General features: G+C 38.6%; 3 protein-coding genes and 1 pseudogene across 6 annotated transcripts; 2 read left to right on the forward strand and 2 right to left on the reverse strand.

The window, feature by feature from the left end:
• On the reverse strand, positions 1-5,481 carry LOC137716594 (uncharacterized; annotated as a pseudogene). The gene is made up of 14 exons (XR_015960394.1): positions 5,360-5,481; positions 5,231-5,278; positions 3,064-3,110; positions 2,837-2,926; positions 2,662-2,715; positions 2,333-2,427; positions 2,192-2,265; positions 1,958-2,113; positions 1,750-1,874; positions 1,155-1,244; positions 927-1,050; positions 686-795; positions 399-508; positions 1-317 (listed from the first exon to the last, which is right to left on the reverse strand). The product of XR_015960394.1 is annotated as an uncharacterized LOC137716594 (transcript).
• Positions 5,482-6,058: 577 nt separating this feature from the next.
• MTPB1 (metal tolerance protein B1) lies at positions 6,059-8,923 on the forward strand. 2 transcript variants are annotated; one of them, XM_068453930.2, is made up of 3 exons: positions 6,064-6,344; positions 6,960-7,099; positions 7,667-8,923. In XM_068453930.2, exon 3 carries the CDS (start codon positions 7,667-7,669, stop codon positions 8,858-8,860), a length of 1,194 nt encoding a protein of 397 aa, XP_068310031.2. In that variant the 5' UTR covers positions 6,064-6,344; positions 6,960-7,099; the 3' UTR covers positions 8,861-8,923. The 2 variants fall into 2 exon arrangements, with proteins under 2 accessions (XP_068310030.2, XP_068310031.2); XM_068453929.2 differs by lacking the exon at positions 6,960-7,099 and having other exon boundaries at positions 6,059-6,344.
• Positions 8,924-9,332: 409 nt separating this feature from the next.
• On the reverse strand, positions 9,333-11,817 carry LOC137714795 (ras-related protein Rab11C). The gene is made up of 3 exons (XM_068453931.2): positions 11,551-11,817; positions 11,229-11,424; positions 9,333-10,139 (listed from the first exon to the last, which is right to left on the reverse strand). Exons 2-3 carry the CDS (start codon positions 11,391-11,393, stop codon positions 9,657-9,659), a joined length of 648 nt encoding a protein of 215 aa, XP_068310032.1. The 5' UTR covers positions 11,394-11,424; positions 11,551-11,817; the 3' UTR covers positions 9,333-9,656.
• A 2,079-nt stretch (positions 11,818-13,896) lies between these two features.
• On the forward strand, positions 13,897-15,779 carry LOC137714796 (uncharacterized). Of its 2 annotated transcripts, none has more exons than XM_068453933.2 (4): positions 13,897-14,136; positions 14,235-14,340; positions 15,307-15,427; positions 15,548-15,779. In XM_068453933.2, the coding sequence occupies exons 1-3, from the start codon at positions 14,025-14,027 to the stop codon at positions 15,383-15,385; spliced, it is 297 nt and encodes a 98-aa protein (XP_068310034.1). In that variant the 5' UTR covers positions 13,897-14,024; the 3' UTR covers positions 15,386-15,427; positions 15,548-15,779. The 2 variants fall into 2 exon arrangements, with proteins under 2 accessions (XP_068310034.1, XP_068310033.1); XM_068453932.2 differs by having other exon boundaries at positions 13,898-14,136; positions 15,538-15,779.
• Positions 15,780-16,005: the final 226 nt, after the last annotated feature.

Here is a 16,005-nt window from a genome sequence, read left to right on the forward strand (position 1 = left end):
TCCACCAAGCAAAGAATCCAACTAAAAAAGTCAAATTCAAACCCAAATAGGACACCATTACAAAATACGTAACAGAAACCCAATTTTTACATAACTACACATTTTTTTTCCTTTACCTTTACTTACTGAACATTTTGAAGATGAAGAATGCCGAGCATATGGGTTTCAGACTTTACAAATAATAATGTGCTACTTTAACCAAGTTTAGTATAAAGGGGGTTGAGCTGATTTGCGTTAGCATTCACCGCACCGTCACGGGGCCGTCTTGTTTCATCTTGATGAGACTGCTCTCAATGTTTCGCAACACTGGTTTATAGCTGCAACGCGTCGGATGAAATTGATGTTAGCACGAAACTTACAAGAAAATGGAGGGCGGGAAAGAGGGAGTGGGAGCTTACAGGCATGCAAGCCCATTGTATGCTTGGGTGGCTTGTTGGAGTCGTGCAGAGACCTGCAATACTTCATCGGATAATGCCTCTGCTCTCCTCTGTTCTTTCGCGAGTTGATCCTACAAACAAAAACACAAAGGAAATTCAAAAAACGATGCCAATTAATGAAAGCTAAGTAATCCCCATCCTCAATCTTTAACAAAACAAAGCACCATGGAAAGTTTCAAACAATAGAAGTTTTTTCATACCAAAAAACGAAACTATGAAATAAACGTTTTTTCTGCTAACAGACTAACCAGTGTCATTGGCCCTGCCATCATGGGATTCTGACAATCCCTTGGCCCGGTGTTCTCAACTTATCCAAAGTTCAACGGAGCTCTTCGTTATGCTTAAGACAGTCTTTCACCTGCAAATTCACATGCCAAAAAATTAGACGTTTTACGAAAAGAAAAAAGGCATAGTAAAGCGTAAGCTCTCCATGTCCTGTTGGCAATTGTTTCAGTCTATCTAAGGAGAACAAAAGCAAGAAATTATTACAAAAATGAATACAGGGTAAGCATGCAGATAGCCAACATTCTGTTAATATTCACTGCTTGCTGATAAGAATTCGAGAGATCAGAATTTTCCTCGAAAAGCCTTTCCCTGAAGATTGGGAATCAATCTGCCACCATGTACAAAAAGTGAGTTTGCTGTCAAAAGACAAAACCACCACCAAAGCAAAGTTTCTTATTGGAGTTATGAAAGAGAAAGTGTTGCAAGGATAACCTCTATCAAAAGTTTTTGTCTACTGCTTTCCAATTTCTCAATCACTACCGCCATGTCATGCAACTGCTGCTCAAGTTTCTCCTTGTCTTCCTGGACATTAATGCATTAACCCGTAAATAAATTTATCAAGGGACAACAAGAAAGAGAGGAGGTGGAACTAATGAGCCACACTCATAATATGTAATGGACTAATAGTACAGTGCCTCCTGAGAGGAACTCATTACATTCCTGCCTCCTTGTTTCCCTCCCTATTTTCTTTGGCAAGGGATATAGGTTATGGATCTAAACATGGGTATATAGGAAGTATGCATATTGCGATGAACATAAAAATGAGAAGAAAAGCTATGATGGAAGCAGTTTTGGAATCCCTGTCCTGTTAGAGGAAAAAGTCAAGCCAACAACGACCGATTCATTTACTTTTCTTGATCAACAGTGTTTTAGGTACAATTATTCCTTTTGTTCCACATCACTACGTGCACCCCAAGATTTATAAGAGGCTTCCTAAAGTCCCCACCCTATTTGTACCTTGAAATCTGAAAAGAGTTTCTCTGAAATTCCTTATGTTGTTGAAATGTATATTTGGTAGATTTGGTACCTGAAGCCTTTCTGGACATATCTGCAAGTTTTTCTTCCAATTCTTGCTTTTCAGATGTAAGTGTCGATGCCTGTGCTTGCTCCTCTGCTAATTGTTGTCGCTCTTGTTGCCTCAAGTGACTCTTGCTACAATAAATTTACCACAGTTAGACACCTATAAACAAACACCAGATGTGAAACTACAAAAATTCCAATAAACAAATTATCACCTGCAACGCAGATTTTAAGCTAGCTGACTCCTTTTCTAACATTTGTATCTGATCTGGTGAATTAGAAATTGAGTTCATTGCACCAAGTGAACCACTCATTGCTTGTTGCTGTAACATATTCAGTTCTACTCTCAAAGCGGCTGTGTCTTCCTCAGCCTGTTGCAAGACAAAGAGTGAGAAAACCATACAAATCTGTTGTTCCAGAGAGATCCAATAGAGAAACTAACTGCATACTTGATACTGTTCTTCCTCTGCATCCTTTAACCGTTTCTTGAGCGTACGAAGCTGTGCTGAAAGATCGTCCTACACTAAGAAATCAAATTTTGACAGAGAAACAAAATAGAGAGAACCAAGTGAGATGAAACACCGACTAACATATAGATGGTCAGTAACCGTGCAACAACTGCCGCATCTTTCTCCATTGCAACATCTTTGAGAGCTTTTCTCAATGAAGGTACAGTGTTTTTCTCCTGCAATTTACAGCGAAGTGTAAATGAGAACAGGCTGAAAAAGTTAACGAGTAAAGCCCTTTTCTTTCCAATAGTTGTACATTCATTGTGAATCAATATCTCTAACAAATAACGGAATTACTGGCAGCGAAAAATTTATACGGACCCTGAAATGAAAACAAGACAGCAAAATATGGAAGACATAATCTTTACTGAAAGAAAAATGCAAAGAGATTTAAAAGGTGCTACATCTACCGGATCATCCAGACGTTTTTGCAGCACATCGCCCCCAGCTTCCTTTGTTTCAAGCTGAAACATCAAGTGGGTAAAATAATTATACACTATAAAATTGATCATCACCGAAAACTAACATCTTCGTAAAATGCAAACGAAGAATTAAACAAACAAACCACAGAAACAGAAGTCCTACCATGGAAGCCAAGTTTTTGTTTTGCTCCTCCAATTCCGCATTCTTCTTCTCCAAGTTCTTTATCTGAGCAACCAAAACACTAACGTCGCTCTGCACCAGCAATCATATTTACATGAGAATTTAAACTGAAATTGTCTCAGCAACCAAACACAAAACTCAAAAAACAAATTTCAGAAAAAAAAAAATTCTTTTCTCAACAAATAATGAATCCAGAAATCAGCTCCTACCTCAGAGAGTTGATTCGCGCTCTCCGATTTTCACATTCCTACATTATCTGCGCAATAAAAAACTGTTGTGCCTTGCCCCGTTCGTTAGTGCGGAACCGAGATTCAGATTACAACCTCACCAAAATCACACACAGTTGAATAGTTTAAAATACAAGAAATAAAGACACCGAGAAATTTACGAGGTTCGGCAAAAACCTGCCTACGTCCTCGGAGAGATATTGCTCTTCACTGAGAAAAACAGTACAAGTTACACATGAGTTAAATCGACATAACCCAATCCCATAACCCTTGTACACCCACTCACATAATTTTCCCAAGAGCCTCACTCTACCCCAAGAGTTCTTTCACAAGAGATCTTTCACTCTAGCTCTCTTGATTTCTCTCACCCATGCCCATGGTAGAGCCAAATGCTCACACCATCTCTTTTGGATGCTTTCCTTCTCTCATCCGTATCCTTGTTTTGCCAAATGCTCTCTTTTTATGCTTTTCTTAATCCAAGCCTTCTCCCACAAAACATGGCTTTGAAAAAAACCACAAAACATGGCTTTGAAAAAGCCACAAAACATGGAGCAATTTAAGCCACAAAACAAGGAAACATTTGGCCATTATCCAATAATCTCCACCTTGGCCAAATTGTACCAAAGTCCATTGGCCTTACGTACCAGCATGCACACTCTGAATCAACCTCGTTGGTCCTGTTCCGATTCAGTTACTGCCAATGCATGTGCAGCTGCTGCAAGCCAAAAAATCACCATTTAGTTTCAGACAGGATCTCAACACATCCTCGTCTCCTCCAGCAGGTTTTCCTCCTCTTCATTGTCTGCAACTTGGAAACTCGCCAGCGCGCCTATTTCCAGCAACAACCCATCGAGCCAGACAAAATTCCCACACTTCCTCCTACCTCAGGACCTTCTCATCACCTGTGAATCCCATACCTCCACCTGCTGCAAAACCCCTGCAACACTTGAGACTAAATATCACCAGGAGAAGTGTTGCTTCGAGTACCTAGAGGGCATACTCAAAGTCTTCCACCACAAACTTGCTAACCCGGCCTTGCACCCGTAGCACTGTGGACCCTTGCCTCCGGAACCGGATCTGAACCTGCTGTCTCTCTCAGATCCTCTTTCCAATTTTCTTCCACGATTTCAACCTTGAATAGCTTAAGCAGTCTTGTGCCCACCATCATCCATGGTCTCTTGTGTGTATCATTCCACACCCAAGAAACTTGCACCTGCTCCAAACTTACTGTTTCTTTCCTTGCAGTAAAGTTTCACAAGGTTCTCGTACAAATCTGAAAGTGAGGTAAGAAGAAAGAGGCCTTTGTCTTCTTCCTCAACATCAACTTTCGCAGTTGATCCAAGCATCCCTAAACACGACTTCCATTTCTTCAGGCTTCCATTACTCTACTTTACCAAGAGCAAAACCGCCTCTCCCTTTAAACTGCTCAACTGAAAATTCCATGGTGAACAACAAATCTGGACCTCCAACGAACCAAAGCCCCCAACGATGCTCTGATACCAATTGTTGTGCCTTGGCCCGTTCGTTAGTGCGGAACCGAGATTCAGATTACAACCTCACCAAAATCACACACAGTTGAATAGTTTAAAATACAAGAAATAAAGACACCGAGAAATTTACGAGGTTCGGCAAAAACCTGCCTACGTCCTCGGAGAGATATTGCTCTTCACTATGAGAAAAACAGTACAAGTTACACATGAGTTAAATCGACATAACCCAATCCCATAACCCTTGTACAACCACTCACAAAATTTTCCCAAGAGCCTCACTCTACCCCAAGAGTTCTTTCACAAGAGATCTTTCACTCTAGCTCTCTTGATTTCTCTCACCCATGCCCATGGTAGAACCAAATGCTCACACCATCTCTTTTGGATGCTTTCCTTCTCTCATCCGTATCCTTGTTTTGCCAAATGCTCTCTTTTTATGCTTTTCTTAATCCAAGCCTTCTCCTACAAAACATGGCTTTGAAAAAGTCACAAAATATGGCTTTGAAAAAAACCACAAAATATGACTTTGAAAAAGCCACAAAACATGGAGCAATTTAAGCCACAAAACAAGGAAACATTTGGCCATTATCCAACAAAAACTTCATCAGAAGCATAAAAATATCAAATTCAACCGAAAACATTATCGAAAATAGATGACGAACCGATAGGGATGGAGGCTTTTGCTGAGATCAGGTCCGGACGAAGTTTTGCTCAATTAAATGAAATGAACAAAATTGAAGGAGAATATTTAATTTCGGATTCAAATATTCAATAGGAAAAGGAAAGCAGACGGTGGCGATGAGATCTGTACCGTTCGTCGGCCGAGAGTTGCGTGGCGGGAGTCCATGGCGGAGCGAAGGTGAGGTAAGGACGGTGATTCCCGTCTCGGCCGCTCTCGCTGCAGCCTCTGCATGGCGGTTTCTATGTGTGATGGTTTAGATATGGTAAAGAGAGAGAAAGCGGTGGCTGTGAAGATCGTTTCTAACGGTCAGTAGGCCCATTCCGTTATTTCTGTTATGTTTTATTATACAACCAGAGAAAAATAAATTGATTACGAATATAGCATTTATAAAATTAAATTTAAAATACAAGCAAGAAAATAAAAATTTTATAGTGTCAAAAATATTTTTAATACAAATATATATTCAACAAATTCAGACTAAGATCATTTAAATATCACTAGATTCGTGAGCTAAGTATAATAAAAAAGAAAAGTAAAAATTGTAGTAATGATTTTTTAATTTTAAATTAATTAGAGTAATGATTTTTTAATTAAAAACTTATAACCATTAGTCTTTTGACTTATCAAAACGTACTGCTACGGTCATTTTTGTCAACACTGCTAGAACTTTTGTTAAAATGAGTCACGTGTCACACACATGAGGTTAAATAAAAAAGTAAAGATGAAAAATCAAATGAGAAATAATCAATCAAAATCAAACCTCAACTTGTTTCCAAGTTAGAAAAATCTCCAAATCTTTCTTCCAATCAATTTGGAGGAGTTTGAGATTACCCTAAGAATTGAATTAACCACTGATTTCGTCCTGATTCCGTTGTCGTCAACGGAAGCTAAATGCCGTTGCCCCCAATGATTGACGGGAGAAAGTGTGTGACTTGGACCACAAATGACGACTGCGTTTCCATGTAGGTAAAACCCTAATTATTTCAATTCTCAAATCTCTCCCTATTGATTTCATTGACCATTTCTAAAGCTTGAGATCCCTAGAGAGAGGGAGCCCCGTCATCAAAAGCTCTACTTTTCTCTCAGATTCTCAGGTACTCCTTCGTCGTTCCCAATTGATCTCTCTTCCTTCGTTTTGTTTTTCGATATTTTTATTGGGTTTTTTGGATTCTTTGATTTGCTTTTTGAAGTGGGTATTATGATCGTTGTGTTCATTTTTGTTATATGATTGTATTGGATAGTGGTAATATATGGAATTTGAAATTTTGGGTCTGTTAGTTTAATTGGATGTGTTGCAAAGTTGGATGCTTGGTGTTCAACTGGGGTTGAGATGATTGATTCTTCTCGAATCAGAAAGCGGCCCGAATTTCAGGTTTTTGGGTTCTTGATGCAGCACATAGAGGCATTAGATTGTAGAAAAAAAATAGTTATTACCATTTTTTGGGGTCCAACACGATGGAAGGGTTAGGGAAGTTAGTTTTAAGGTGGCTCTTGATGAAATTCCAAGGTTTCTAATTTTTCTACATAGAATGGAAGGATTAGACTGTTCTTCCTTCATCCAATAACTAAATGCGTAACGGTCATACACATGGTTGCACACACAGTGAAACCAAGCTAACTGAACCCGAGAATATCTAAGCTAAACAATTCCGTACTAGTAACTAAACTCAGAGAATTTAATTAAAGCTTAATTAAAGTTGTTGCATCAGTTATACCAGTTATACCAGTCGACCAATGCCAATTAGCTTCTGCTGAAGTGGTCTTTGAGCTGGAATATGACTTGGCTCTGAGCAGCTTTGGGCCAGCTTGATCTTCTGCGTGCTCGCTTGCGCAGCTGCTTTGTTTTGCTGTAAGTTGACGTAGCACTCTATTATCCTGAGCTTGCTTAATATATGTAAATAGGCCTCGATTTAGCTATAAAACTGAAATGCGTCATCTGCTTTTAAAATCAATGACTGCACATTAAACAGAGGAAAAGACATTATCTAATACAATCTTATAATGTGCAATGAAAACCATTTGGGAGTGGTGCAATGTTATTGAGTGAACTACATGGACAAGGGAAATAAAACAGATACGATGAGGATGCAGATTGTTGTGTCGTTGTGGTGAGTTGATGCACGGTTGTAGCCTGAGACGGATTTGGATAGTCAAGTAATCCTTGGAGCTGATGCTAATAATTTAGCGTTTGAAACTAACTTCTAATAGTTTCGTATTTGAAACCAACAATTTTTCTGAATCTCGAGTTCTGAATGTCCAAAAGATCAATTTTTTTTTTTTACTTTATGTAAACTTCATAACATAACATGACTTATCATCTCTGAATGAACGCGATTAATCAATCATGTTACTGAATCTCTTCACCAGATTTTCTTTTCTTTTTAAAGAAATTAACACTGCCACTTTTCTGAAGCAGATGGAACATGAGAAGGTACCCTTTACGAGAACAGAGTCTCAGGAAATTGAGATCCCAATAGTCTCTGAAGATATTGATGCTCTTCCTGTGCCACCACAGGTGCCTCGCTCCTTGTGTGTCTGTGTTTTCTCCAAAAACGAGCACTGTAGTTTGGATTCGAAACAGCGGTCAAAATCAGCTACAAAACTTTCTGTACTTGTTGTTGCATCTCTCATGTTTATGGTTGTTGAAATTATTGGTGGTGTCAAAGCCAACAGCCTTGCAGTACTCACAGATGCAGCCCACTTGCTCACTGATGTTGTTGGATTCTCCATTGCTCTTTTCACAGTTAAGGCTTCAGGTTGGGAGGCAACATCGTACCAGTCTTTCGGATATCACCGTCTTGAGGTTTTGAGTGCCCTTTTCTCTGTGCAGCTCATATGGCTGGTCTCTGGGATCTTGATCTATGAAGCAGTTGACAGGATCGTTCACACTAAGGAAAAGGTGAATGGGTTACTCATGTTTTCAGTTGCCGCATTTGGGTTTCTTGTCAACTTAATCATGGTCGTGTGGCTTGGTCACGACCACACCCATCATGCATGTGGAGGCTTAGGTCACGATCATCATCATGATCATCATCAAGTTCATACTCACGATCATCATCATGGCCATAATCACGATCATCATCATGGTCATGATTATCAGGAGGAAGAAAGTGCAATAATGGAGGACGATAAAACGAGTCTGGTGTCATCCACTTCTCCAGAAAAGACTAAAATATTAAACATAAATATCCAAGGAGCTTACTTGCATGTCATCGCCGATATGATTCAGTCCGTTGGGGTGATGGTCGCTGGAGGCATCATATGGGCAAGGCCAGATTGGTTAGTAGTTGATCTCATCTGCACACTCATATTTTCTGTTTTTGCTGTTAGCACAACTATATCGATGCTTAAAAATATATATGGCATATTGATGGAGAGAACGCCAAGCGAGATTGATATCGCCGGGCTAGAAAAAGGCATCAAGTGCATCAAAGGAGTTCGGGATGTTCACGACCTACACGTTTGGGCGCTAACGGTTGGAAAAACTGTGTTGTCTTGCCATGTAACGTCCGAGCCTGCCGTAAGCTCTAGTCAGATAATTGACAAGATTAGGGATTACTGTGAAAGTACTTACAGAATACATCATGTAACTATACAGATTGAACAGTAGACTACAGATTCAAACCATCATTTTGTTTGATATTATTAAATCCTACCCTTTCCCACTTTAAAAGTTTAGCACTAATCATGTGGACTTCTTGGGCAAGCGATTAAAATTTACGCATCCGGATGTCTCAAATAATTCCATATGTTTTACCACAGTGGCGGAAAAACAATCATGCTTATGCACCCTGATGTTGGTTCGATTCCCATTGACTTCCCTCCCGCCTAACAAAAAACCCTAATCCTAATCCTTATCGATTCAACGTTCCAAGGCTAGTTCACGAACTGTGCAATCCCAAAAAAATACATGCACGGTGAAAATGCCAGCACCAGGAGAAACCACAAGCGATCCCAAGAGTGAAGGCAACAGAAAGAAAAGGGAAGGCTGCAGAAATGAGTCTATAACGATATGACAGCAGGCATCGAAGCTTTTAATAAAATGGAAGAAGCAACTGAGAAACGAAACTCGAAAATCCAACTCCGAACAAACAAGGCTTCTTCTGTTCCATTGATTCTTTAATTTGAGATGCCAAGTTCCACCAAACATTCCAAATTTCAGTAGTTACACTTGATAAAAAGCAAACATATAACAAATGGTGCATCAGAAGTAAAAGCGGGCACTCAAAATGTATCAATACTACTGTCATTTTAATTTTCACAAAGCTTCCTTATCACAACTCGATGAATTAAACCTGTATTCTACATGCCTCCCTGTCACCCGAAAAAAAGAAACTCAAAAGAGAAAAATCAAAAGGGCTGGCAACCAGCAAATAATTTCCCCAACTCTCCCTAGGTGTCATCTTTTATGTCGAGCAGCAACCTCTCTTCGTATTCCCAGAAGCATCACCAACGTTGATGGTGGTTCCTTGACCAGGTAGGGTAGTTGAGACTGTTTCTTGGGCTGCCAGTGCTTTTTTGCTGACGATATGGTAGATCTCGGTTAGAATAGTTTGAAATGCTTTCTCAATGTTGGTTGCTTCCAGTGCAGATGTCTCGAGAAATGAGAGACCTTCCCTCTCAGCCAACGACTGACCATCGTCCTCTGAAACAGCTCTGAGATGGTTCAAGTCAGACTTGTTTCCTGTCATCATGATAACAATGTTCGAATCTGCATGGTCCCTCAACTCACGGAGCCACCTTTGGACATTCTCAAAAGTTGGTCGCTTAGTTATGTCGTAGACAAGGAAAGCACCCACTGCCCCTCTATAGTAAGCACTGGTGATAGCACGGTATCGCTCCTGACCTGCTGTATCCCAGATCTGTGCCTTCACAGTCTTTCCCTCAACCTGTAATTTCAGAAAAGGAAGAGTGTAAGCATTACATCAGATTGTAAGCCATAATTCGTAAACAGACTTATTTCTACTCATCAACATATTGAACGGTATGCTACAATGACAAGTGACAACTGCATGTTTGAAACTTGTAAACATGCTCTGGGACCAGTGGTCCAGTCGACACCTTTCATATTTCTGGAGAAACTTCACAATCAATCGAGCCATGATGTTTCAATTCTCAGTTGTTTGTACAACCGGGGAAGAAAATCTAGTTCTTTCTTCAACCATGCCATATTCATATAGTTGAGCAACTTATCTGGCAAAACCACATTCATATAGTTGCCTACATATACAAAATTCAATCAATAGGCAGTAGACACGCATAAGAAATCTAACTAACCAACGGTCTTTAAAAACGATAATATAGGGTAGTTAGTACAACAACAACAACAACAAAGCCTTTTCCCACTAAGTGGGGTTGGCTATATGAATCGTAGAATGCCATTGCGCTCGGTTCTGTGTCGTGTGGGCAGTTAGTTAGTAGTTGCGTTTAATTAAGAATCAAACTTAAGCGTCAACATGTAAGTGCTCAATAATCAACTCGTCTTTCTTGAACTCTGCAATCCATCCTTAATGTGTTATATAAACTTAAAGATCAATAACAGCAAAATGATCATACTCCTGGAGACAGAATCTACCAGCCAGTTTTAGTGTAAAGTAAATCTCCTGTTCCGTCAAACAAAAAGACGACTGTTTATCCCAACGGTTCATCATGCTTATTTGGCCATGGATAACCACCTAAAAACAAAGTACTAAAAAGAGAATTCGAGCCCGCTTACCAGTCTATTAGTAACAAATTTTTCGATGTACTCCAATTAAACAACGTAAATCCCTAAACAAAATCCAAACAATCATCACAATCTCCAGGCCACCAAACAAAACTTCAACAAAAAATAATTCAAACTCTGAAACCCCCCGAAATTTAAACCGCATAGGATCCAATCCATCACAAACAAATACCTCATCCACTGCGAACAAAATCAAACAATTGAAATACAAATCAACTCTCACACCAAGATTAAATTCAGCAAGCGAACTTGCCTGGAGAGTTCGGGTGGCGAACTCGACTCCGATAGTGGATTTGGACTCCAAGCAGAACTCATTCCTGGTAAATCTAGAGAGAATGTTAGATTTGCCCACACCAGAGTCACCGATCAACACGATCTTGAACAGGTAGTCGTATTCGTGGTCTACTCTACTCGCCATGCCACCCTCTCTCCTCTCCGATCTCCACAACCTATACAAACATATACACACACACACATTCAAATCCATCAAAAATCACACAAATACACAAACAAATATCTCTCTCTCAGTATAACCTATACATACACAAACAATTATATCTATAGATCTCGCTTACCCGGGGGCGAATCGACCGAGGAGAGAACGCGATCGGAGCGTTCGATCGGAGGAACCGAAGGAATTGGAGAGGGAAGCACAGTGGGGGTTTTGGGGAAGGAGAAAATGGGAAGAAACAGAGAACGATGAGGGGACGAGAAGAGAGGGCTTTTGAAAGTTGAAACGGCAAATAAATAGATTCTATTTTTTGGTGGGCGGAACGATGGCGTTTTGGTGACAACTGGGAATTATTGATTCGTCGAGAGTCACACAGTAGACAGCCTGACCTGGCGGGCCGGTGCCAGAGGGATGATTTAATTTTAAATTTTTAAAAATTTTTTTTGTGATTTCCCACGCCGTAATTAATTAGTTAGTTAATTTGGATTTGTTTGCGGTTCGGACAGCCGCCGGAGCTAGAGTGGACGGTTGATTATTTCCAATTATGTGGATAAATTGTACGTGGATGACTTGCGCTAGTTATTTATCTTTTGTTTTCTTAATAATGTTGATGACATTGACAGAGCATGAATTAGGGTTGGTGGATGTCCAATTTTGCTCGATTAGGCTTCAAATTGCAAATTAATGTGTGCAACATCTTGATTCTGATTGATTCATTTTAAGCTCAAGTGATACAAACTAGCTTTTTACCTAGCCTTGCCTACACTACCGGGTTTTATACCTCTTATTTCAATATTGATGATCGATGTGAAATTAATTGCTTCTGTTATCTACAACGTATGACGTAACTAAATATGATGTATAAGTGTAGAATTGTTTTAGGGAAGAATACATAGCTTAGGCTTTATTTGAGTGTGTGTAAAGTGATGAAAAATATGAATAATGTTTTGAATCATTCCAATAATTTAGTTACGTTTCATCATTGGATGTGTGAGTGAGTAATCATACACTCATGTCAGGTCAAAAATGTAATAATAAAATCATACAATTATTTAGGTGCCTACTCATCAATTTTCTGAATATTGCCACCAAAATCATCACGTTGACTTGTGTATGCATCTATATCTTCATGATTTGGATGGTAAATCAGTATTTCTCTGTACAAAATAAGTATGTAGTTTGACTGGTTAAGAACGTTTACTTTTGTATTTTGAACTTCGAGCTTATGCTTTCAAAATTCGAGTTCCTCATCTCAATATTGCTTATGATCAAAAGTGTTGTTTTTTATTTGAACAAACAATATTATCAATATTAAGGGTGAAGGGGTGAGGGTGGGGTGGGTTAGGCTAAACTTTACAATGAGCTGGCAATAATGTGGGTCAAATTTATCTTTTGTGAGAATCGAACTTAAGATCTCTCATTTACAAGTGAAGAAGAATATTACTATACTGTAATACTAAATGATAAAAAAAACATGTTAACTTACAAATAATTCAGATAAATGCTAATGAGACTCTTTTAAAACTAAAACTCTCCATGAACTCTTTGCTACCTCATTTGCACAATGTTTTATAATATTGACACAAAAATTAACCGTGAATGACAGAAAATTCATGAAGCATTTTACTTTGAGAGAGAGTCTCCTTAGCATTTCTCAATAATCCATCCAAAATGCAATCCACTAACACAAATTGAGGATCAAAGTGGAACAACCACTAAAAGTGAGGGGCACAAATTGTAATTAATTAAGACCATCTCCGAGGGAGATGTCAAATCATAGGTGGAAATCCATGTAATCAAATTTGAAGTAGAAGTGAGCTCTACTTGATATGTCAATCCTATGTGGATTGACATATGAGAGCATCTCCAAAGGAGATGTCAAAAGATAAATGTCAAATGTTAATTTGATGGTTGATGTGGCAATATCAGATTTTCTCTTTTTCCAACCAATATGTTTCTTTGTGATAAATGATATTTGTAGGATATATTTTAAAAAGAAATCAATTAAAGTACAATTTTCAAGATCTATAATTGGTGCATTAATAGAACCCACATAATAAAATAATTACAAAAAATTGATATCAAATTTTCTCATATGTCAAATTTGACATATGAAAACTCATATGTCAATTAACATAGGATTGACATATCGGTTGGAACTCACTCCTACCTTCAAATTTGATTACATGAAATTCTACCTGGATTTGACATCTCCTTTAGATATGTTCTGAGTTTCCATATGTCAAATTTGACATATGAGAAAAAATGATGTCAATTTTTTTATAATTATTTTATTATGTGGATCATATTAATGCACCAATTATAGATCTTAAAAAATATATTTTAATTGATTTCTTTTTAAAATGAATAATACAAATATCATTTATAACAAAGAAACATATTTGTTAGAAAAAAAAAATCTAACATCACCATATCAGCCATTAAATTAATATTTGACATTTATCTTTCGGCATCTCATTTGTTTGAGATGCTCTAAGATCCTATTCGGAACCGATGCCTGGCAAATATTGATGTTGCCCTCCTTCCTACGTTGCTTGCTGCTCCCAGAAAATCCATCTCTCAGCTTCTACTGCAAAGATGAAGAAGGAAGACACAGTGAAGCTGATCAGCGCCGAGGGGTTCGAGTTCGTGATCCACAAAGACGCCGCCATGGTCTCTCAGACCATCCGCAACATGCTCACTTCTCCAGGTATTAGGGTTTGAAATTGATTTTAGTGGAGCAGCAATTTGGGGATTATGGTTTGAAATTGCAAGGTGAAATCTTTTTTGCTTTTTTTTTGTTGGTAGGGAGTTTTGCTGAAACGGAGCACGGCGAGGTGACGTTCCCGGAGATCAGCACCACCATTCTTGAGAAGATCTGCAAGTACTTTTACTGGAACCTTCAATATGCCAGGTTCAGATTCTCTCTCTTAATTTATTTTTTGTTTAATTATTTAAATTTTAAATTTATTCGTTTTTGTTATAATATTTGAGGTATTTACATGTCAATGCTTAGAAGATTGATGGGTTTCTTCTGAATTGGAATTTATATTGATCGATGTGTAAAGTTAGTGGGGTTAATGTTCTCTAGACTGTCTTGTTGCTAGGCTGTCATTGTAGACCTTACATTCGAACAAAAACGCGGTCACCCAATCAGTCGTTTTTGGATCAGCCGCCCAATCAAGGGTTAAAGATTAATAATTTGACATAGTTTGTTTTATAGCATATTAGGTTCCAAGACAGTTTGCTTATATATTTTCCCTCATTCGTCTGTTTGCATTTTGGTTGGTAGACAGTCTAGCATAATATGGGACAGTCTACTAATTAAGTGATCGGTCTAGCATAAAAGGGGGCAGTCTACCATAGTGCGAAAGAGGGTGTAGCGTGTTATCTCATCAACACACTTGCGCCATACTTGCTAAATTTCATGTTTTTCGTTCCTTTGCTTTATTTTGTGTTGTTTAAGACCTTTCTCAGAACTTGATTTCTTATTGGTAATACTGGATAATTATTAAATCAAATGTGGAGGTCTTGTGACATAACGCAGGGAATAAAATAACCAAAACAGAGGAGAACAGACGGTATAAGAAGTAGATTTTCTAGGTTCACATACCTAATCTTTTGGTATCAGGTCTACGTACTTGATTTATTGGTTTTTGTTTGTTCAATAATGGACTTGGAGACGGGACAATCAGAATATTTTGCGTTGTCTGTTGCACCATTTTCTATTGTGGGCTTTCTTATCAAGATATCGATAGAAGTTTGAATTAACCATGGTTGTTTGTTGGAACTAATGAAATCCAAGTGCTTGATCGGAAGGCCAGTTTTCATTTACACTTGTTTCCCCTATTATTGACTTGTAATTCTACTCTTTTGACAGCGGGAAGCAGACCGAGTTTCCTATTGAACCTGAATTGGTGCTGGAGTTAATGATGGCAGCCAATTATCTCCATACATGATCGCAACATTTCTCTCTCGGGCAACCAGATCGAATTTGACATGTAAGAAAACTTCTTGGAATCTCTTCCTGACACACACGTGCCTGTTTAAATCTTTATTGATCATTTTTCAGTTTGGTTTAAATCACATTTGTTTCTGTTCATGTATTCAGTCGCCTCTAGTGATTGCCGAGGAGGATGTGCGAGGATGATAGTACCCGAGATTCTGAAAGGGCTTGAAGAGCATACGAAATCTGCATTGGTGTCAAGCTCTGGAATCTGCAAATGTAGTGTGTGTATATATATATGTGACACTGTGGTAGCCAAATTCTTGTAGTTATAAGATATTGTAATATCAAAAAACGGCAGTGATTAGTCTCAATTAGAGAAAACCCGAGTCGAATAGTTTTTATAAGTCTTTTCTGTGTTTACCGTATTCTCAGAGCTGATGTAAGTTAGTTGTGCTTTTTGATGAATGGCATAGCAATCAGCTTCCTCTCGAAGGACACCACCCAGTCATCATATTTCACTATTGCAAGGGCCTTTGGTGGACTGCAAGGGCCTCGGAAAGAAAGGGAAGTGATATTCGCACAACCTTTGGTCGACTTCAAGGGACCAAAACAAGGGAAAAGCGTGAAAGA

This window comes from Pyrus communis, chromosome 3 (assembly GCF_041283825.1).
Source record: "Pyrus communis isolate YQ-2024b chromosome 3, ASM4128382v1, whole genome shotgun sequence".
Taxonomy (NCBI): domain Eukaryota; kingdom Viridiplantae; phylum Streptophyta; class Magnoliopsida; order Rosales; family Rosaceae; genus Pyrus; species Pyrus communis.

Excerpts from the sequence above, each read along its gene's own strand:
- LOC137714796 (XM_068453933.2), top strand. The coding sequence starts at position 14,025 with ATGAAGAAGGAAGACACAGTGAAGCTGATCAGCGCCGAGGGGTTCGAG. Across the intron at positions 14,137-14,234 it reads CAACATGCTCACTTCTCCAG|GGAGTTTTGCTGAAACGGAG; the intron begins GTATTAGGGTTT and ends TTTTGTTGGTAG. Across the intron at positions 14,341-15,306 it reads TGGAACCTTCAATATGCCAG|CGGGAAGCAGACCGAGTTTC; the intron begins GTTCAGATTCTC and ends CTCTTTTGACAG.
- LOC137714795 (XM_068453931.2), bottom strand. The coding sequence starts at position 11,393 with ATGGCGAGTAGAGTAGACCACGAATACGACTACCTGTTCAAGATCGTG. Across the intron at positions 10,140-11,228 it reads TCGCCACCCGAACTCTCCAG|GTTGAGGGAAAGACTGTGAA; the intron begins GCAAGTTCGCTT and ends CTGAAATTACAG.
- MTPB1 (XM_068453929.2), top strand. The coding sequence starts at position 7,667 with ATGGAACATGAGAAGGTACCCTTTACGAGAACAGAGTCTCAGGAAATT.